Consider the following 22,909-nt stretch of genomic DNA (forward strand, 5'->3'; position numbering starts at 1 on the left):
CGGGGCAGGCTCGAAGGGCTAGATGGCCTACTCCTGCTCCTATTTCTTATGTTCTTATGTTCTTTCCTGCCAGGGCTGCATCTTTACACAATCCCCTCTCAGCAACGGCCCTGCACCACTTTCCATTCACCTGGCGTTTTATTACAGAATAATCTTTACAATCAGTGAAACTCATCCAAATCTTTCCAGACCTACCCATCGTAATCTTCATCCCTCAATCCCACCCACCCACCCACTCCCCATTTCTTTCAAACCCACCCACCCACCCATCCTCTCACCGTATCCCTCAATCCCACCCACTCCCCCTTTCCCTGTATCCCTCAATCCCACCCACCCACCTCACACACCCAAGCAGCAATGATACAGCTTTAACGTCTGGGCAGCAGTGAGGAGTTTTGGAGAAAAGGAAAAGAATTATACACTGGGCCAGTGAGCTGACGAATGGCAGATGGAGTTTAATTTAGATAAATGTGAGGTGATGCATGTTGGTAGACCGAACCAGGACAGGACTTACTCAGTTAATGGTAGGGCACTGGGGAGAGTTACAGAACAAAGAGATCTAGGGGTACATGTTCATAGCTCCTTGAAAGTGGAGTCACAGGTGGACAGAGTGGAGAAGAAGGCATTCGGCATGCTTGGTTTCATTGGTCAGAACATTGAATACAGGAGTTGGGATGTCTTGTTGAAGTTGTACAAGACATTGGTAAGGCCACACTTGGAATACTGTGTACAGTTCTGGTCACCCTATTATAGAAAGGATATTATTAAACTAGACAGAGTGTAGAAAAGATTGACCAGGATGCTACTGGGACTTGATGGTTTTGAGTTATCAGGAGAGGTTGGATAGACTGGGACTTTTTTCTCTGGAGCGTAGGAGACTGAGGGGTGATCTTAAAATAATGAGAGGCACAGATCAGCTAGACAGTCAGTATCTTTTCCCAAAGATAGGGGAGTGTAAAACTAGAGAGCATAGGTTTAAGGTGAGAGATACAAAAGTGTCCAGAGAGGCAATTTTTTCACACAGAGCGTGGTGAGTGTCTGGAACAAGCTGCCAGAGGTGGTAGTAGAGGCATTTAGATACTTACATGGGTGCGATAGGTATAGAGGGATATGGGCCAAATGCGGGCAATTGGGATTAGCTTAGGGGTTTTAAAAAAAAAAGGCGGCATGGACAAGTTGGGCCGAAGGGCCTGTTTCCATGCTCGAAACCTCTATGACTCTAACCCCTACAGTGCAGAAGGGGGCCAATCGACCCATCAAGTCTGCACCACCCACAACCCCACTCAGGCCCCATCCCCGTAACCCAATGCATTTACCCTGCTAATCCCCCTGACAGTAAGGGACAATTTAGCATGGTCAATCCACCTAACCCCCACATCTTTGGACTTCTAAAAGCCAGCAATTTATTTTCTATAACACCTTTCACATAATGAAACATTCCCAAGCTATTTCGCCGGAATATTCGCAGATGGAATATGACATCAGGCCACAGGACGGGGACACGCAGTGAGATCCTCTGGCCCCGTCCCCTGAGCACTGCCGGATGCCTGGTGGGCAATGCCAAGGTACCCTTTGGGAATCGCCAGTCTGCCCCTTGGGCAGTGTAAGAGTGCCAGGCTGGCACTGCCGAGGGGCACCTCCCTTACCTCCGAGCTCTTGGGGTGCCTCCATGGCCTCTGTTCCCTCCAGTGGGGTCAGTCGCCTGTTCCCTGTTGGTGGGGAGCTGTTGTAAACCCTTTTTGCAATGTGGAGCTGATGGCTCCAAATAACCTGGAGCTGGAGATGCAACAGGAGAAGGTGGAAGAGAGAATGTCTGGGGTGCGTGGGGGTCCTTGATTATGCTGGCTGCTTTGCCGAGGCAGTGGGAAGTGTGGATGGGAGGATGGTTTGAGCGATGGACTGGGCTACTTGGAAATTCGGAATGCACAAGAGAATAGAATTAGAGGAAAGGAGCGATCTCAGAGGCTGGAGGGAATGACAGAGACAGGGAGGAAGGAGGTCATGGAGAGATTGGAAAGTAAACTATCTTCAGCTGCAGCGGACACAGATTTAAATTAATTGACAGAAGTTCCAGCGTGATATCAGGTTCAATGTTTATAGAAGGGGTTATGATGTGCAAGCGTTGGTGGCAACAGATTAATAGGAACTTTCAAACAGGAATTGGATAGATACTGGGAGAAGTGAAATTTTTCAGGTTATGTGGGCAGCACGGTGACACAGTGGCTAGCAACACTCTCACAGTGCCAGGGTTAGATCTCCAGCTTGGGTCACTGTCTGTGCGGAGTTTGCACATTCTCTCCGTGTCTGCGTGGGTTTCCTCCCACAGTCCAAAGGTGTGTGGATTAGGTGGATTGGCCATGGGAATTCATGGGGTTATGGGGATAGGGCAGAGAGGTGGGCTGGGTAAAATGTTCTTTCAGAGCCTCAGTGCAGACTCAATGGGCTGAATGGCCTCTTTCTCCTATGGTTCTATGGGGAATAAGCAGGGAAGTGGCACTAAACAGCAAGCTCCTTGAAAGTGTCGGCACAGAATGAGAAGTCATCCCTTTCAGTGTAGCTTTGCTGTCTGATTTTAACAATGAGAGTCGGAGCTGATGGTGCTCAGAGCCCAGCTATCTGCTAATTCAGCTGATCCGTTCCTATTCTGTACCCACTGACAGCTGCCTGTAAATTACATCCGTATTTCTACATTTTCAGCTGAGGCTGGAGATTCCGAGAGAAATCCCAGGAGCAGGAATGCTGCTACATGACAGTTGTTAACACGGAAAGATCTTCACTCACGTTGGATTCCCAGTGGCACGACACTCCAGCCTCAACTCATCCCCCTCTCGTGCAAAGTTCCTGGAGAAATCAATCTTCACCGAAGGTACATCTGTAAAGAAGGAAAAGAAACCCTTTAGAATCTACACTGCCTTCGATCAAATATCACAGATGGCGAGGCATCGGGACACAGGTAGAGACACAGCTCCCGCTTGTCCTGTACTCAATCAGATCATAACAAAAGATTCCTGCCAATCTTTGACCTAATTCTATTTACTCATCTTCACTCTGTGTTAAATTTGCTGCCATCAATCTCAGATTTAAAATTCACATTCAGCATCAATTAATTATCATGAATAATATTTCCCCATTTCACTGCTCAAAGCTGCAGTTGGAATCTTTAAAGCCCGTCCTGTTCTCCAGTGTGTTTCCAGGGTGTGGGTGTCACTGACTAAACCAGCATTCACTCTCCATCTAAAAAGGTCACTGTGAGCTGAGTGGTTACACAAGAACGTGATGATGCAGCTCGGAAAGAGTTCACATGGCTGTAACAAGCGAGTTATCCCAGGGAGAGTGGGAGTTATCCCGGGGAGAGTGGGAGTTATCCCCGGGAGAGTGGGAGTTATCCCCGGGAGAGTGGGAGTTAGCCCCGGGAGAGTGGGAGTTAGCCCCGGGAGAGTGGGAGTTAGCCCCGGGAGAGTGGGAGTTAGCCCCGGGAGAGTGGGAGTTAGCCCCGGGAGAGTGGGAGTTAGCCCCGGGAGAGTGGGAGTTAGCCCCGGGAGAGTGGGAGTTATCCCCGGGAGAGTGGGAGTTATCCCCGGGAGAGTGGGAGTTATCCCCGGGAGAGTGGGAGTTAGCCCCGGGAGAGTGGGAGTTAGCCCCGGGAGAGTGGGAGTTAGCCCCGGGAGAGTGGGAGTTAGCCCCGGGAGAGTGGGAGTTAGCCCCGGGAGAGTGGGAGTTAGCCCCGGGAGAGTGGGAGTTAGCCCCGGGAGAGTGGGAGTTAGCCCCGGGAGAGTGGGAGTTAGTTAGCCCCGGGAGAGTGGGAGTTAGCCCCGGGAGAGTGGGAGTTAGCCCCGGGAGAGTGGGAGTTAGCCCCGGGAGTGTGGGAGTTATCCCCGGGAGTGTGGGAGTTAGCCCCGGGAGTGTGGGAGTTAGCCCCGGGAGTGTGGGAGTTAGCCCCGGGAGAGTGGGAGTTAGCCCCGGGAGTGTGGGAGTTATCCCCGGGAGTGTGGGAGTTAGCCCCAGGAGTGTGGGAGTTAGCCCCGGGAGAGTGGGAGTTAGCCCCGGGAGAGTGGGAGTTAGCCCCGGGAGAGTGGGAGTTATCCCCGGGAGAGTGGGAGTTATCCCCGGGAGTGTGGGAGTTAGCCCCGGGAGAGTGGGAGTTATCCCCGGGAGAGTGGGAGTTATCCCCGGGAGAGTGGGAGTTATCCCCGGGAGAGTGGGAGTTATCCCCGGGAGAGTGGGAGTTATCCCCGGGAGAGTGGGAGTTATCCCCGGGAGTGTGGGAGTTATCCCCGGGAGTGTGGGAGTTAGCCCCGGGAGTGTGGGAGTTATCCCGGGAGTGTGGGAGTTATCCCGGGAGTGTGGGAGCTATCCCCGGGAGTGTGGGAGCTATCCCCGGGAGTGTGGGAGTTATCCCGGGAGTGTGGGAGTTGGCCCCGGGAATGCTGGTGGAACGCAAGTATGGAAGTATTTGGAATGCTGGTGAATGAAATCCTCCTGGTTATACAGCATTGCTGGGAATGATTCTGTGAGTATCCGAGGCTCTTTATTTGGTGCAATCGGCCCCAAGCCTGAAGTTGGTACAGAGCTGAGATTGTCAGCTCTCTAAGTTTCCATATGATTAGTCTGGCACCCTGCAGTATCCAAGGGGGTGGGGCCAGAGGGGGCAAGGCCTATTGGGGGGTTCCTGCTGCCACTCTGCACAGGGGTCAGTGGGAGAGGGAGGAAAGGGGGTGATTGGGGCTGGCTATCTGGGTCGGGCAAGGGGGCTACAGCTGCCAGGAGGGGGGAGGGGGCGGAGGGGGTTGGACATCCACCATTCAATATTTTGTTTTGAAACTGAAATCGCAGCCACAATTGGACGCACAGGGGGGTGATCTTACCAAAAACATTCTTGTTGCTAAACAAGTGTAAAAATGGGAGAGAATTGTGTCTTTTTTTTTGGCTGAGTCCCAGTTGCAATCACACAGCACATAGTTAAAAACAAATACCAGGATGTGATTCTCACCAGTAGGGGAAGGGCCAGACCTATTTTCATTGGAAATCTGGCTGCTGAGCTCCAGTGGTGCCATTGTGCATGCGCCCCAGTGCACAGTGTACACACCGCATACACACAGTGTACACACCGCATACACACAGTGTACACACCGCATACACACAGTGTACACACTGCATACACACAGTGTACACTGCATACACACAATGTACACACAGTGCACACAGTATATTGGGAGATCTGCCGCTTCCCCCGGACATCACCCTGATCCCCCCATTACTGCCCTAACTGACCCCACGTCCCCAAAGCAGAGTACCCCCATCTTCCCTCACCTCCCGCCTCCCTCCATCGTGGCTGGTCATCCGGCACCGGCCTGCCCCCTTCAGGCCCATCCCCGCATGCTCCAATCCCTTGGTACTGCCTGCTGCCAGGGTGTCAGGCTGGCATTGCCAAACTGCACTGCCTGGCCCTGCCCCAACCACCCAGGGGCTTAAGTGGTCTCCATTCCTCCCAGCAAGGCCATCGCATCTGGTCTCTGTTGGTGGGGGACCAACAACGAGCAGATAAGAGGCAGCGAGCATTTAAATTATAGTGAGAACAGCTTCGATTCCCCTGGCAAACCAGTGTGGGGAAGGTGGCACGGAGCCGATTTCTCGCCTCTTGCCCAGTCTTACCAGATCTCCAGGATGATTGACCAGCAAGACACGGTGGTCAGATCACCCGCAGAGATTTTACTGCTTCCCATCCAAGGGAATATGTCCCAGTGAGCATAACTGAGGAATTCAAAGAATCTCTGGAGAAATACCAGGAGAAATATTCAGCAGAAATCCTGAATGAAAAACTGGAAGATTGAAAACGGAAGCTGTAAAAAGTGTTTAAAACCGACATAAAGGTTAAAGAGGAGGCAGAGAAAATTGATGAGGAAATAAGAGAAACGATATGGTGGAACTGGAGAAACAATATACAGATACACCCCTGGATCAGTTCATTGTCCCAGCTCGTAATTATTATAATGATGGTAATAATTGCATTTCAATTAATTGTAACTGTGATGTTGAACAGATGGGCTAGACAAATACATGTTAAAGATAAAGAAGTTAGATACACTATTATCAAATATGGAATGATTGGATAATGCAGCTATTAGAGTCAGTGAGGTGTGAATTTAATTTGTAATCAGTCTGGCAGTTGGAAGTGTATTTTCTATTGCTTTCTATTGGGAAGTGTGTTATGGTGAGTTAATAGTGTGTGGAGTGGGTAACGAAAGGATCTGACGTACTTGGTTTTATACAATCTCATATTTTAATCAAACATGGGATGAAAGGAGGGAATGTAGACCTGGCTCAAATGTTGAATAAAATCTTGGCTAAGTGAGAGAGAGCGACATGAAAGGCTGATGGAAAGTGTAGCTAAGTGACAGAAGAGTCATCGAGGTTTACAGCATGGAAACAGGCCCTTCGGCCCAACTTGTCCATGCCATACTTTTTTTTAAAACCCCTAAGCTAACCCCAATTGCCCACATTTGGCCCATATCCCTCTATAAACATCGCACCCATGTAACTGTCTAAAGGCTTTTTAAAAGACAAAATTGTACCTGTCTCTATACTACCTTATCCCAGACACTCACCACCCTCTATGTGAAAAAATTGCCCCTCTGGACCCTTTTGTATCTCTCCCCTCTCACCCTAAACCTATGCCCTCTAGTTTTAGACTCCCCTACCTTTGGGAAAAGATATTGACTATCTCGCTGATCTGTGCCCTCATTATTTTATAGACCTCTATAAGATCACCCCTCAGCCTCCTACGCTCCAGAGGAAAAAGTCCCAGTCTATCCAGCCTCTTCTTATAACTCAATCCATCAAGTCCCAGTAGCATCCTAGTAAATCTTTTCTGCACTCTTTCTAGTTTAATAATATCCTTTCTATAATAGGATGACCAGAATTGTACACAGTGTTCTAAGTGTGGTCTTACCAATGTCTTGTACAACTTCAACAAGACATCCCAACTCCTGTATTCAATGTTCTGATCGATGAAACCAAGCATGCCAAATGCCTTCTTCACCACTCTGTCCACCTGTGACTCCACTTTCAAGGAGCTATGACCATGTACCCCGGGATCTCTTTGTTCTGTAACTCTCCCCAATGCCCTACCATTAACTGAGTAAGTCTTGCCCTGGTTGAGTTTCCCGCTGGTTAGTTTCTGTTTTTACTGATGTCACCCTCAGTGGCTGGCTTCAAATGCTATCTCCTTGTTCTGTCCCCACTTCCCTCACCATCCTTACTGGAAATCACTTCTCTTTCTCTACCCTATTAAACTTCTCACCTGTTTTCAAACAGCTCTGATAATTTCATTAGCTCTTTCAGCACTTAAATTTACAAATTGGATAATAAGTGTCACTGTGACCTTTGTGTCATGTGGAAAGGCTGCTCACAGTGCAGTTCCCCATGGATCTGGCCTTCACACTGTGTCCTGGTGATCACACAGCAGTCTCATTGCCCAATAAGGCTGGTCCAATGCAGCATCTCCCACAAACTCCAGAGACCACAGCAGTGTCGGCTCAGAGTGCTTGGCTGAGTGACACCTCAGACTGACACCTCACAGGTTCCAGCACAGACCCTGACTCCAACTCTGCAATTTCGCAAGTCCAGGGAATGCTGAAATTCTTTTATTCTGCCTTTTTTAGAAACATATTAATCTGGACAAATTCAAATAAACTCCCCTTTGGGAACAGAAAACCGAATTTATTAAGAGCAAAATGAAATTATATGTGTCTTTCACAAAGAAAGGCTGCAGGGTACATTACAGCGACACTTTTGAGACTGACACTGCAACTAATGTGGTAGAGGAAAGGGAAACTTAATCAATCTGCATAAACAGCTATATCGTACCTAACCCCGTGCTGTACCTGTCCTGGGAGTGTTTGATGGGGACAGTGTAGAGGGAGCTTTACTCTGTATCTAACCCCCTGTTGTACCTGTCCTGGGAGTGTTTGATGGGGGACAGTGTAGAGGGAGCTTTACTCTGTATCTAACCCCGTGCTGTACCTGTCCTGGGAGTGTTTGATGAGGACAGTGTAGAGGGAGCTTTACTCTGTATCTAACCCCGTGCTGTACCTGTCCTGGGAGTGTTTGATGGGGGACAGTGTAGAGGGAGCTTTACTCTGTATCTAACCCCGTGCTGTACCTGTCCCGGGAGTGTTTGATGGGGATGGTGTAGAGGGAGTTTTACTCTGTATCTAACTCTTTGTTTCCTTTTTTATTCATTTGTGAGATATGGGTGTTGCTGGCTGGACCAGCATTTATTGCCCATCCCTAGTTGCCTGAGGGTAGTTGCGAGTCATCCACATTGCTGTGGCTCTAGAGTCACATAAAGGCCAGACTGGGTAAGGACGGCAGATTTCCTTCCCTGATGGACATTAGTGACCCAGATGGGTTTTTCCAACAATGTTTTCATTAGACTTTTAATTCCAAGTTTTTTTTATTGAATTCACATTCCACCATCTGCCGTGGCGAGATTCGAACCCAGGCCCCGAACGCTAGCTGAGTTTCTGGATTAACAGTCTAGCGATAACACCACTGGACCACTGCCTCCTCATTCTTTCCCTGGACAGCCTTTCTCAAGCTGATCAGTGAAAAAAAAGTGAAAAATTGAAACAGAAGCAAGTTTGGCAGGTTTTTCTGCTGAATGTAATTCCCACCCGGTGAAGATTCGGCCGTGGACAGGGAGAGTTTCTATCACAAATAATGTGACCATTGGTCCAATAAGAAGTGAGTTTGGGGAATGGATAATGAAAGATATGCAGATGGTAGTTGAATTGAACAGGTATTTCGTATCTGTCTTCACTATCATGGAAAGAAGTAACATCCGAGAAATGCCTGCAAATGGGGAAATGGGAGGGAGGCAGGATCTCTGGCAAGTTACAATTTCCAGAGATGTGATGGTGAGTAAATCGTTGGGCTGCAGCTGACAAGAGCCTTGGCCCTGATCGACTTCACCCTCGGGTGAAAATAAACGGCCAGTGGGATATTTGATGCAATGGCTTTAATTTTCCAAAATTCCCTAGATTCGGGACACGTTCCACTCAAAAAGAGAGGGAGACAGAAAGCAGGAAATTATAGACCAGTTAGCTCAGGACCTGTTATTGGAAAATATTCAGAGCCACTGTCAGGCAGAGTTGACATGGTTTTGTGAAAGGGAAATCAGCTTTAACCAACTTGTTTGAGGAATCATGTGCTGTGGATAAAGGGGAACTGGTGGGATTTTTCTTTATTCTTTTATGGGATGTGGATATCGCTGACAAGACCAGCATTTATTGTCCATCCCTAATTGCCCTTGAAATAAGTGCTCGCTTGGCCATTTCAGAAGGCAGTTAAGAGTCAACCACATTGCTGTGGCTCTGGGCCAGGTAACATAAAAACATAAGAAATAGGAGCAGGAGTAGGCCATCTGGCCCTTCGAGCCTGCCCCACCATTCAATAAGATCATGGCTGATCTGTCGTGGCTCAGTTCCACATTCCCGCCCTCTCCCCATAACCCTTAATCCCCTTGCCTACCAGAAATCTATCTACCGGTGACTTAAACTCAGAAATCTATCTACTTGTGACTTAAACGTAAGGACGGCAGATTTCCTTCTCTAAAGTTCTGTTGTGGTGGGATTCAAACCTGGCTCCCCAGAATATTATCCTGGGTCTCTGGATTACAAGTCCAATGACAAAACCACTGTGCCCTGCCTCCCCCTACTGAACTGTACTGCCAGACGGCATTTGATAAGGTGCCACATCAAAGGTTATCGAGAGAAATATAAGCTCAGGGTATGGAGGGTAACATATTGTTATGAACTGAAGATTGAGCAGATAACAGGAACAGAGTTAATAAAACTGGGTCTTTTTCTGGTTGGCAGGATGCGGTGAGTGATGTGCCACAGGGATCAGTGCTGGGCCTCAACTTTTAAAAATTTATATTTATGATTTGTGTGAAGGGATTGAAGGTGTGGTTGCTAACTTTGCTGATGACTCAAAGATAGGTAGAATAATAAGCTGTGCAGAGGACATATGGAGGCTTCAGAGGAATATTGACAGGCTCAGTGAGTGGGCAAAGATCCGGAAAATGGAAGTACTTTATGGAAAAATGTGGAATTGTTCATTTGGCAAGAAGCTTATTATCTAAATGGTGAAAGATTGCAGAGGGATCTGGGTGTGCTAATGCATGAAACACAAAAGGTTAGTATGCAGATACAGCAAGTAATTAGAGAAGCTAATTGAATATTATTGTTTATTGCGAAGGGAATTGAACACAAAAGTCAGGAGGTTATAAGAACATAAGAACATAAGAGCAGGAGTAGGCCATCTAGCCCTTCGAGCCTGCCCCGCCATTCAATAAGATCATGGCTGATCTGTCGTGGCTCAGTTCCACATTCCCGCCCTCTCCCCATAACCCTTAATTCCCTCTCTTATCAAAAACCCATCAACCCGCATCTTAAAAATATTTAGCGAGGCAGCCTCCACCACTTCAACGGGCAGAGAATTCCAGAGATTCACCACCCTTTGAGTGAAGAAGTTCTTCCTCAACTCCGTTCTAAACCGCCTCCCCTTTATCTTGAGGCTGTGCCCCCTAGTCCTACTGTCCTTTCTGAGCGGGAAGAGTCTCTCCACCTCTATCCTATCCACCCCATTCATCATCTTATACGTCTCAATGAGATCTCCCATCATTCTTCTAAACTCTAATGAGTACAAGCCTAGTTTATTCAGCCTCTCCTCATAGCTCAACCCAGTTGTGCAGGGCATTGATGAGACCCCACCTGGTGTGTTGTGTACAGTATTAGTCTCCTTATTTAAGGTAAGATGTAAATATGTTGGAAGTGGTTCAGAGAAGGTATACTAAACTAATACCTGGGGTGGATTCTCTGGCCCCTCCCACAGCGGGATCTTCCAGCCCTGCCAAGGTCAAACAGAAATTTGAATGGCTTGCGGCAGGCTGGGAAATCCTGGCCCAGGAATGGACGAGTGATGTAATGAGGAAAGATTGGATACGCTAGGCTTGTTCTGCTGGAGATTAGAAGAGTAAGAAGCAACTCGATTGATAAACATAAGATCCTGAGGGATATTGACAGGATGGATGTGGAGAGGACGTTTCCTCTTATGGGAGAATCTAGAACTAGGACTCACTGTTTAAAAATAAAGTGTCACTTAGTTAAGACAGAGATGAGGAGAATGCATTTCTCAGAGGGTGGGGAGTGTCTGGAACTCTGTTCCTGGAAAGGCAGTGGAAATGGAATCTTTGAATATTTTTAAGGCTGAGACAGATAGAGTTTTGATTAACAAGAGGGTGAAAGGTTATCGGGGGGGGGGGGGGGTGTTGGCAGGAATGTGGAGTTGAGGTGAAAATCAGATTAGCCATGATCTTATTGAATGGGGGAGCAGACTTGAGGGGCAGAATGGCCTCTCCTGATTGGTATGTTTGTGTGAGGAATGTGATTCCCTCATTAGGAATGTGTCTGTCTCTAACCCTGGTCTACTCCTGGTCAGGGAGGAACTCATTGTTAATATTTGTGGCGTAAAGTATCTCAGTCTAATTTCAGCACACGCTGTTTATTATTCTGCTCTGAGTGCTTGGGAAATCTAGCATTGATATTCAGAGAGTATGTTTGGTTTTCCTGGGGGTCCAGCTGTTGATCTCCTGATAAACCATGCACTGGGGATCAGAGTTTTTGTCTTTCTTTTGAAATTTCAATGTAGATTGAATCAAAAAAAGGTTTGCTCCATAAACTATTAAACTGCAGTCCTGCAGAGCAGTAACACACACATCAGAGCTTCTGCATTGAACAACACGTACAGAGGCTCAGTCTCCAATCACTTAAACTCTAACTCAAACCTCATTCTGGGAATTTATTCAAGTACAAAGAGGTCACTCAGGAAACAGTGTGTAGCTGAAGGGTTTCAATTCTACACTGAAGGGGATTCTCAGGGAGGTGAGGACTCTGGGTGCTGTGTTTCTCAGTTAGAGCATATTCTCATTTATATCATAAACCAGCACTGCCACTCCCTCTGCAGCATGAAACCGTTATTGAATGGGGAAGTGAACACAAAGTTAGGGAGGATATGCTTCATTTATACAGGGTATTGGTGATGCCATCTCTGTAATATTGTGTACTGTTTTAATCTCCTTATTTTAACATTTATTTACAGGACATGGGTGTTGCTGGCTGGTCGTAATGAATGGCACAGCAGGCTCGAAGGACCAAATGGCCTCCTCCCGCTCCTATGTTTCCGTCCTGCCTGAGATGAAGGTTACTGTTGCCGGGGCCAGGGAACTGCAGTCTGTAGTTAATCATTAAAGGAACTGAGAACCTTAAAGGTTCAGATACAAAAACCTTTATAAAAATTGCAGGCTGTTGATAAAGCTGCAGAATATCAATCGGCTTCTCTTTATAAACAAAGGGTTGGAGGATATTAAGTTGTTTGAATCAAGGTGATGATAGGTTCTGAGCAGGAACACAGGAGGGAATTTCGAAGGTTCTGTCTGAGTGAACACAGGGCATTAACAGCCTGTAAATGGTGGGGTTTGATTGACTTCCCCGTTTGTCTGACAATCTGTGAAAGTGTTTCCAGGATAACCTGAAGATACAGACTGGCGGTAACTGAGGAAGTTCCAGAAAGAAGGAAAGGAGAGGTTATTCCTGCAGTGAGTTGGTGTGACTTCTGGGAAACTGTTGTTAACATACTCAGTAAAAACTGTGGAAAGGGAATTGGATAAATACTTAAAAGGAAAAGAGTGGAGGACCCTGAGGAAAGAGCAGGTGAATGGCACAATTTAGATTGTTCTTCAAACAGCAAGCAGAAAGATGAGAGACTGGGAGGCCTTGCATGGAACTCAAGGGTAGAGATCTTCACTAATTCCTCCGTGATGGAGGAAATGATCATTATCTCAAAAATGGAGATAATTAAACTAACTTATTGCTGGATATTAACTAACCTGATGGATAGAATTGTCACCAGCTCAGTAACAGATAGAATTGCTACCAAATTATTGCTGGATTTAATTCTCAATTCTTTGATGAATATAATTATTATTAACTCAGTGATAGGATATAATTACCATTAACTGGTTGTTGTACAGAAATATCTACTCAATGATGGATTTAATTACTCTCAACTCATATCTGAATGCTTTGCAGATTGCAGAATCTAATACGTATCCTGGGGGAGATGGAGGGAGCTTTCTCCTGAATCACAGAATTTCAGCACAGGAGCTGCTGGTTCCCCTTTCACTCCATTCTCTGCTGTATGGTTCACGGATTAACGATGGGCGAGCTTTTAATGAGGGTGATATTATGTATTTCCCTTTGGAAGTTCTCCAAAAGCTTTCAGTCATGGGCCAGGCACATCACGTGTGTGAGAGAGAACTGCTGACAACACTGTGTGACTGACATCCTCCTTCCTGGCTTTACTGATCTCAGCCCCTTCCTATCCACCTGGCCCAGGTGAATGACACAAGGAAACTGGGCTGTTCCACCAAAGGATGGGGGGAGAAAGCTTTATTGATCTGCAAGTGGAATATGTTACATTCTCAATGCAAGACAGAGTGGTTAAGGGACAAAATAGAATTTGTGAAAACTTGAAGAGTCTGGTCCAGGAAGAGAAATATAAATGCAAAACAAAGGACAATGAGAATTGAGAATGTAAAACAGCCAGAGAGTTGCAGGGTGATGGGAGGGAGCAGAGTGATCAGCATCTGTGACTAACAATTGTGCTGAGAATTTGAGAAAGGGGAAGAGACGGAGGTAAGAAGATTTTGTGAATTCATTCCCAGTGTGTGGGCTCACTGCCGATACAAGTATTTATTGCCATTCCTAATTACCCTGATTTGAAAATTACCAGACAATATATACACCTGAAGAGTTAACTCTGTTTCTCTCCACACACTGCCAGACCTGCTGAGTCTATCCAGCATTTCCTGTTTTTATTTCAGATTTTTTGCAACCTCTATATTTTGCTTTTGTTTAAAGTTCTCATTATTTTCAAACCCTCCCTATCTCTGTAACCTCCTCAATCCCCACATCCCTCAGCAGAGGCACTTCTGTGGCTGCAAAATAGACTCTGGGACAGTATGTTGCTTCCCTGCTGCTAAGGTCAAGGATGTGTTGGGGTGGACACAGGGCATTCGGGGAGTCGGGGGCCGGGGGGTGGTGGCGAACAGTAGTCGTGGTGTACATCGGTACAAATACGATCAGTGAGAAAAGGGGTGTGACCTTAAAAGCTGAATATAAGGAGCTAGGAAGTTGAAAAGTCAGACCTTAAAAGGTAGTGATCTCAGGATTATGACCAGTGCCACCTGCTAGTCAGAATAGAAACAGCAGGATATTTTGGATGAAGTGGTGGTGTGAGGGGGAGGGTTTCAGGTTCTTAGGGCATTTGCATCAGTTCTAAGGGAGGTGGGACCTGTACAAACTGGGTGGGTCCTTGGGGGGGTGTATTTGTGAGAGCGACTGGGGAGGGTTTAAACTAGAATGGCAGGGAGCTGAGAACCAATGCAAGGAGTCAGAGGAACGGGAATCAAAGACAAGGATAAAGGACAGTGAGGGGAGTAAGAAAAGTGACAGAGAAACCAAGGACCAGATTCAAACAGGGCCACAGTGAAAAATAGTGGGAACGGAACCAATAATGTTACAAAGACGAGCCTAAAGGCTTTGTGCTTTAATGTGTGAAGCATTCGCAATAAAGTGGATGAATTAATCGCGTAAATAGAGGTTTGATACAGTCAGGATTATGGAGACATGGCTGCAGGATGACTATGGATAGGAACCGGACATCTAGGGGTATTGAGTATTTAGGGAGCACAGACAGAAAGGGAAGGGTAGTGGAATTGCATTGCTGGTTAAAGAGGGAATTAAGAAGAAAGATATTAGCTCCAATGATGTGGAATCTGTGTGGGTAAAACTGAGAAACAACAAAGGCAAAATAACATTAGTGGGTGCTGTATAACTCCCAGACTGTAGTGGTGATGTTGGGAATGGCTTTAAACAGGAAATGAGAGATGCACGAGATAAAGGAACATCTCTAATTATGCATATATAGTCATAGAATCCCTGCAATGCAGAAGGAGGCCATTCAGCCCATCAAATCTACACTGTCCCACATTTTTTTTCCTTACCCATGCTTGCAACCCCATGTATTTACCTTGCTATTCCCCTAATTGACACACCTGGGACAATAAGGGGCAATTTATCACGGCCTATCCACCTAACTCGCACATCTTCGGACTGTAGGTAGAAACCAGAGCACCCGGAGGAAACCCACACAGACATGGGGAGAATGTGCAAACTCCACACAGACAGTGACCCGAAGCCAGAATTGAACCCGGGTCCCTGGCGCTGTGCCACTCATCCAGATTGAACAAATCAAATTAGCCACAATAGTGTGGAGGAGGAATTCCTGCAGTGTGTACGGGATGGTTTTCTGGAGCAAAACATTGAGGAACCAAGTAGAGAGCAGGCCATTGTAGACTGGGTATGTGTAATGAGAAAGGAATCACTGGCAATCTATTCAACCCTTGAGGATGAGTGGTCACAGTATAATAGAATTCTTTGTGAAGATGGAGGGTGACACAATTGACTGAGACGAGGGCTCTGAATCTCAATAAAGGCAAAAAGATGATATCAATTGCAAGTTGGATATGATGGATTGGAAAATGTTACTTAAAGAGATGATGGTGGAGACTCAACCTGGCTACCATTGGGTTTCGGGTAATGGCAAACATTCAAAGTGTGACTGGGTAAATGGCAACACTGTTCAATCATATCTGGCCCAAAAATAAAATAATAAAGGCAGCCCATCCCAGTGAGAGTCAGTGTGTGTGGGACCCGTACCCCAGTGAGAGTCAGTGTGTGTGGGACCCGTACCCCAGTGAGAGTCAGTGTGTGTGTGGGACCCGTATCCCAGTGAGAGTCAGTGTGTGTGGGACCCGTACCCCAGTGAGAGTCAGTGTGTGTGGGAACTGTACCCCAGTGAGAGTCAGTGTGTGTGGGACCCGTACCCCAGTGAGAGTCAGCGTGTGTGGGACCCGTACCCCAGTGAGAGTCAGTGTGTGTGGGACCCGTACGCCAGTGAGAGTCAGTGTGTGTGGGACCCGTACGCCAGTGAGAGTCAGTGTGTGTGTGGGAGCCGTACCCCAGTGAGAGTCAGTGTGTGTGTGGGAGCCGTACCCCAGTGAGAGTCAGTGTGTGGGGGACCCGTACCCCAGTGAGAGTCAGTGTGTGTGGGACCCGTACCCCAGTGAGAGTCAGTGTGTGTGGGACCCGTACCCCAGTGAGAGTCAGTGTGTGTGTGGGACCCGTACCCCAGTGAGAGTCAGTGTGTGTGTGGGACCCGTACCCCAGTGAGAGTCAGTGTGTGTGTGGGACCCGTACTCCAGTGAGAGTCAGTGTGTGTGGGACCCGTACCCCAGTGAGAGTCAGTGTGTGTGGGACCCGTACCCCAGTGAGAGTCAGTGTGTGTGGGACCTGTACCCCAGTGAGAGTCAGTGTGTGTGGGAACTGTACCCCAGTGAGAGTCAGTGTGTGTGTGGGAGCCGTACCCCAGTGAGAGTCAGTGTGTGTGGGACCCGTACCCCAGTGAGAGTCAGTGTGTGTGTGTGGGAGCCGTACCCCAGTGAGAGTCAGTGTGTGGGGGACCCGTACCCCAGTGAGAGTCAGTGTGTGTGGGACCCGTACCCCAGTGAGAGTCAGTGTGTGTGGGACCTGTACCCCAGTGAGAGTCAGTGTGTGGGGGACCTGTACCCCAGTGAGAGTCAGTGTGTGGGGGACCCGTACCCCAGTGAGAGTCAGTGTGTGTGGGGGACCCGTACCCCAGTGAGAGTCAGTGTGTGTGTGGGACCCGTACCCCAGGGAGAGTCAGTGTGTGTGGGACCCGTACCCCAGTGAGAGTCAGTGTGTGTGGGACCCGTACCCCAGTGAGAGTCAGTGTGTGTGTGGGACCTGTACCCCAGTGAGAGTCAGTGTGTGTGGGACCCGTACCCCAGTGAGAGTCTGCATTTCAGGAAAGGTTGATAGAAAATGAATGAAGAATTTGGAAGTGTTTGCTGTTTTACAGGCTGTTGTATCAGTGTAATTTTATCAAAGCTTTAGGGAGCAACAGCAGAGTTTGCAAAGCAACAGGAAGAATTGAAACTGAAAGAGTGGCTCACGGAATGGATTAAATACAGAATCATGAGGAGGAAATGTGGTATGGATTATAAAGCTGTGAAATCAGGACCACAAATCAATCCTGACGTAATTGGAGAGAAAGTGATTGTACAGTTAACAAGCTGAAGTGATTGGACGTTGATATAAACAGGGCAAGGTTGTCTCAGGGTCAGGAATAGGAAGAGGAGGTGGAGATGGTGAGGGTAAAGCAGACAGCCACCCACATCACCCCACCCTGAAACCCGGCAATTAGACACAGCCTGTCACTGAGACAAACCAGCAACTCCTGGACAGAAATACACAGATAACTCCATAAGCGGAGAGGGAGAGAGGGCTACAGGAGGATTTGAGGAGTGGCCTCGGAGCACAGAACAGTAAAGGACCAGTGAAGAGAGGTTTGGGGGAGCAGGGTTCCAGGAGAATAGGAGAGTACCGTGGGATAGGGAGGGGTACGGGGGGATAGGGAGGGGTACGGGGGGGGATAGGGAGGGGTACGGGGGGGGGATAGGGAGGGGTACGGGGGGGGATAGGGAGGGGTACAGGGGGATAGGGAGGGATACGGGGGATAGGGAGGGGTACGGGGGGGATAGGGAGGGGTACGGGGGGGGATAGGGAGGGGTACGGGGGGGGATAGGGAGGGGTAAGGGGAGATAGGGAGGGGTACGGGGGGGGATAGGGAGGGGTACGGGGGGACAGAGGGTGAGGTAAAGGGTACAGAATATTCTAGAGTGTGTTACAGAAGGGTGACAGTGTGTCATTGACAGATGGGTCACATATAAACTCCTGTTGTTCTGCTGTTTGTAATGAGCAGGATCCTGAGCACACTCCAGCTCTCTGTACTTTAAAACAACAGAACATCATGTCCAAAGTGAGCCGTGATTGCCTGATTGGAGAATACCTGTTGAACAATTAGACTAACAGCCAGTTTCCAGTTTGGTTCACAATGTGGCACATTCTGCCTGTTGGAAGCTCCAGATATTCATCCACTGGGACCTATCCCGTACAGGCTGTAGGAGCTCCGGGAATTGCACTGTTTTTCCAAAAGCATGCGGATAATAATTCCCCTGGTGAATTATCCATAGTAACCAGAGTGGATCAGCCAATTACCAATCAACACCTGTCTCTTCTGAAGAATAAACTGTTATCTTTGAAATTTGGCATTCTTGTGTCTGTCCTGATGAGTGCAAGACAGAAAGCTTCAACGGAATGTGTCTCTTTTCAGCAATACTCTTTCTCTGTCTACCTCCTCAAGCCTCTTTATAATTTTAAATACCTGAGTGGGTGACCCAGTGAGAGAGTGAAGAACCCCAGACTGCTCACTCTCACTCAGAGTGACAATCTCTCCATTCTAGAACCTCAGCGTGAATCTTTTTTGTGGCTTTACCATTCCTCGATATCTTTGTCATTCCAGGCAGTGTAGAACGGTGCACAGGACCCAGCTAAGCTCCGATACCTGCCTGCTTTCCAGTTCTATTGGCCTAGAAATGAGATATGAAATGTACTAATCGAGTGTGAAGTGTGAGCTGTGGGTTGCTATGCAGCGAGTGTGACAAAATGCCCCGGTGCTTACACTGAATGTCGAGAACTTGCTTGGCCACTTGTGGTGCGGATCTGAGAGACTCGTGGTCCACTGTACAGCTGACAATCACCCCATCATCATTGCGGTCCACCTGAAGTCCCAGCGTGCTGCTGACTGTGAAGGTCTTTCCTTTGGAGTCAGGCTCCTTTGTAGAGGGCACGTCTAGAAAGAGAAAAAGCAGATAGCCGTGAGAAAAAAACAATGCTCACACACAGCCTGGAAACTCCTTACAACAACTAATCAATACATACCCAGCTAATGAGACACTCACTCAAACAGCTCACATAACATCACTAATGGACAAAGTCACGTGGTTCTGGTCAGTGTTTCCCAACTAGTCACTGATCTCTTTGTGCTTATCAACATGAAGAAATGACTGCTCAGTACAGCAGTTTTTGCAATACCTTAGAGAACAAGTCAGACAACAAAGTAAAGCTCCCACAGACTGTCCACATGTCCAGATCGATTATCTAACAGGAAAACAGAGAGGCAAGCTCCCTCTACACTCCCAGGACAGGTACAGCACGGGGTTAGATACAGAGTAAAGCTCCCTCTACACTGTCCCCATCAAACACTCCCAGGACAGGTACAGCACAGGGTTAGATACAGAGTAAAGCTCCTTCTACACTGTCCCCCATCAAACACTCCCAGGACAGGTACAGCACGGGGTTAGATACAGAGTAAAGCTCCCTCTACACTGTCCCCCCATCAAACACTCCCAGGACAGGTACAGCACGGGGTTAGATACAGAGTAAAGCTCCCTCTACACTGTACCCATCAAACACTCCCAGGACAGGTACAGCACAGGGTTAGATACAGAGTAAAGCTCCCCCTACACTGTCCCCCCATCAAACACTCCCAGGACAGGTACAGAACGGGGTTAGATACAGAGTAAAGCTCCCTCTACACTGTCCCCATCAAACACTCCCAGGACAGGTACAGCACGGGGTTAGATACAGAGTAAAGCTCCCTCTACACTGTCCCCATCAAACACTCCCAGGACAGGTACAGAACGGGGTTAGATACAGAGTAAAGCTCCCTCTACACTGTCCCCCCATCAAACACTCCCAGGACAGGTACAGCACGAGGTTAGATACAGAGTAAAGCTCCCTCTACACTGTCCCCATCAAACACTCCCAGGACAGGGACAGCACGGGGTTAGATACAGAATAAAGCTCCCTCTACACTGTCCCCCCATCAAACACTCCCAGGACAGGTACAGCACGGGGTTAGATACAGAGTAAAGCTCCCTCTACACTGTCCCCATCAAACACTCCCAGGACAGGTACGGCACGGGGTTAGATACAGAGTAAAGCTCCCTCTACACTGTGTTTGACTTCTCCGATGTCCCTGACACTAAAATGTTCAAAAAACTCACAAAAACAGTAAACACTCATTATCATCCGAAGCCTTCAGACGGCAGAAGTACCATGTCTCACAATGCCAGGTGAAAGTCCAATGGGTTTATTTGGGAGCTCGAGCCTTTGGACTCCCCTGAGTGATTCACCTAATGAAGGGGCTCCGAAAGCTCGTGCTACCAAATAAACCTGTTGGACTTTAACCTGATGTTGTGAGATTGCTTGCTGTGCCCACACCAGTCCAACGCCGGCATCTCCATGTCATATGCAGAAATATGTTTGACAGTAAGAGCCACCAGGAGGGCGATAGCAATTTCATGGTGAGATTAAGGTAAATGGCTGAACATTGTGAATTTATACCTACTGCCAATGAAGTGTTGCGAGATCAGTTAGTGTGCAGTGTGAATAATATTGCAATAGAGAGGTAACTGTTGTAGAAGCAGAAATAACCCTAAAAAAGTTGTTTGGAAGGTTTATTTCAATCTTGTCCATGATATTGGCACCTGTACACACATTGTAAAAAACACAGAGATGGTTCTGTGAGGCACACAGCAAGAGGGAACCTTTGGACAAAAAAAAAGCCCTGGAATTGTCCTGCCTTTCAATCCATCATGACCCTTGAAAAGAAATCATTCTCACGGTGATGCATCTCCTCTTGGATTTGGAGGTGTTTTGTTATGAAATGAAGGTTGGGTTTGGAAGAGCCACTGGCCATGCTACAAGGACAGTAAATGATGCAGAGAAGGTATTTACTGATTGAGAAGGTGGAGTTGTCCATCATCTTTGGAAAAAATAAACTCTAGTCATATGATTACAGCTGGGATTTCACTGTAATTACTGATCATAAACCTCTGCGAGGCTTATTTAGAGAAGAGAAAGCCATCCCTCCAGTAGCGTCAGTGAGGATCCAGCTTTGCCCTTGACCATTTCTCAGCGTAACTTCCAACACTGGGGACACAGATCAAATCTCCCATCTTGAGCCATCTCCCACTAGTGGAAAGTATACTGCCCCCAGGGTGTCTATAGGCTACTCCCACCAGTGTCTTCTTCCCCTTAGTATTTCTTTCTTCTATCCTTGTGGATTCCACTTCTTCCAATCTAAGATAATTTCTTGCTAGCGTGTTTATTCATCTCATTCTAATAAAACTATCTCACCATCCTTTCCTTCCTGCCTGTCCTTACAAAAAGTCATGTCCCCTGAATATCCAGTTCCCAGGTTTTTGATCTCCTTGTAACCAAGTTTCCGTAATGGCAATAAGATCAAACACACTAACCTCAATTTGTGCTGTTAACTTATTCACTTTGTGTTGAATGCTCTGCATTTAAATAAAGAGCCATTCATTTTGCTTTTTACCATTTTTATTCCTTTTGAGGAGGAACCAAAATCCTCAGAATGTTGGAACCTTTGAGCACAAAGCCAGCTTTCCCAACTGATGGCAGAGTGCAGGGTCACACACAGAAATAAAGGAGGCCAGTCATTCCTCAAACCTATTGTGCCACTCAGTTGGATCATGGCTGATCTGTATCTTAACTCTGTCCACCTGCCATTGTTATGTAATCCTTAATGGCCTTACTCAACACAAATCTATCAATCTTTGTTCTGAAAGTCTTCATTTTATTACCTCTTAACCATCTCTACTCGTGTGAATATAAAGTTGGTGTGTGTAACCTGTCCTCATCAAGCTCAATGCTTCGCCAAGGAGAGAACACAGGCTGTCACTGATACATTCAGGCCCAAATGATGAGAAATGAACCTTTCTTTTTGGAGTTCTTTGTTAGGGTGACAGATAATTGAGCCAAAGCAGCCAGCATACCTGGCTTCATTCTGGGCAGATTGAAGTTCCAATGAGACTGAAGGCAGTTGCAGATGGACCCCGACAAAGACGGCGATACAGCTGGGTTTCTGCTGGGACAGGGAGGCTGTACCACAGGCCCGAGGCCTACTGACCATTTACTAAGTGTCTGTGTCCATGCAGCAGACTCCTAGGGTTAAACTTGGTAACACCTTCCTTATTCATGGTCAAACCTCCTGATAGTCTGGGTTTGAACAAGGAGCTTGGCCTCCTGTGATACAGACAGCAAATGTCGAGGTTTGTCTTCCAGAGAGAGACATCAACTCCTGCGGGAAAATTTCCACAGTCACCCAGAGGTCTGTGAACGAGGAAAGTTTCCCCAGAGAAACAGGAGGGAAAAAAATCAAACTGCCCACCGAGTGCTGAGGATTTTAAAATTGGCCAACACACTGCAGGATATCAGTGGGGAGTATGAAAGCTCTGTATTCGCAGCATCATTTACAGCACTCAATTATCCACATTCTGCCTGCAATCTGTTCCACAGAATGAATATTTGATACAATTTGAACATAGCCCATCAAAATTTAATTTCTCTATCACAAAACCAGCAGCTTGGACTGGAAGGAGATGTCCAGACTGGTAAAGCTCTACTCTCTGTCACTGGATTGCTGCACCGTGCCTATTCCGCACACACTGAGCTCTCTGTCCACGCCACCCAGCTTTTACAAATAAGCTAGACCCAATTGCCCATGTTTGGCCGATATCCCTCTATACACATCTTACCCATGTAACTGTCTAAATGCTTTTTAAAAGACAAATTTGTATCTGCAATTTCCTCCCTAGCCTCCCACAATGTCCTGGGATACACTTCATCAGGTCCTGGCGATTTATCTATCTTGATGCGCTTTAAGATTCCTCCTTTCTGTAATCTGTACACTCCTCAAGACATCACTATTTACTTCCCCACGTTCCCTAACATCCATGCTTTTCTCAACTGTAAATACTGATGAGAGATCCTCGTGT

General features: G+C 47.3%; 1 protein-coding gene across 1 annotated transcript in view; it reads right to left on the reverse strand.

Annotated features, from left to right (window-relative positions):
- The window catches only part of LOC145339640 (cell adhesion molecule 2-like), a 62,076-nt gene extending 41,268 nt beyond the window's left edge, over positions 1-20,808 (reverse strand). The window contains exons 1-3 of the mRNA XM_080184150.1: positions 20,733-20,808; positions 18,727-18,897; positions 2,782-2,872 (exon numbers count right to left, since the gene is read on the reverse strand). Coding sequence (XP_080040276.1) covers positions 2,782-2,872; positions 18,727-18,897; positions 20,733-20,808 — 338 coding nt within the window. The remainder of the gene's footprint in view (positions 1-2,781; positions 2,873-18,726; positions 18,898-20,732) is intronic.
- Between the last annotated feature and the right edge of the window lie 2,101 nt (positions 20,809-22,909).

This window comes from Carcharhinus amblyrhynchos, unplaced genomic scaffold (genome assembly GCF_965287045.1).
Source record: "Carcharhinus amblyrhynchos unplaced genomic scaffold, sCarAmb.v2.hapA chromosome_579, whole genome shotgun sequence".
In the NCBI taxonomy this organism is placed as follows: Eukaryota; Metazoa; Chordata; class Chondrichthyes; order Carcharhiniformes; family Carcharhinidae; genus Carcharhinus; species Carcharhinus amblyrhynchos.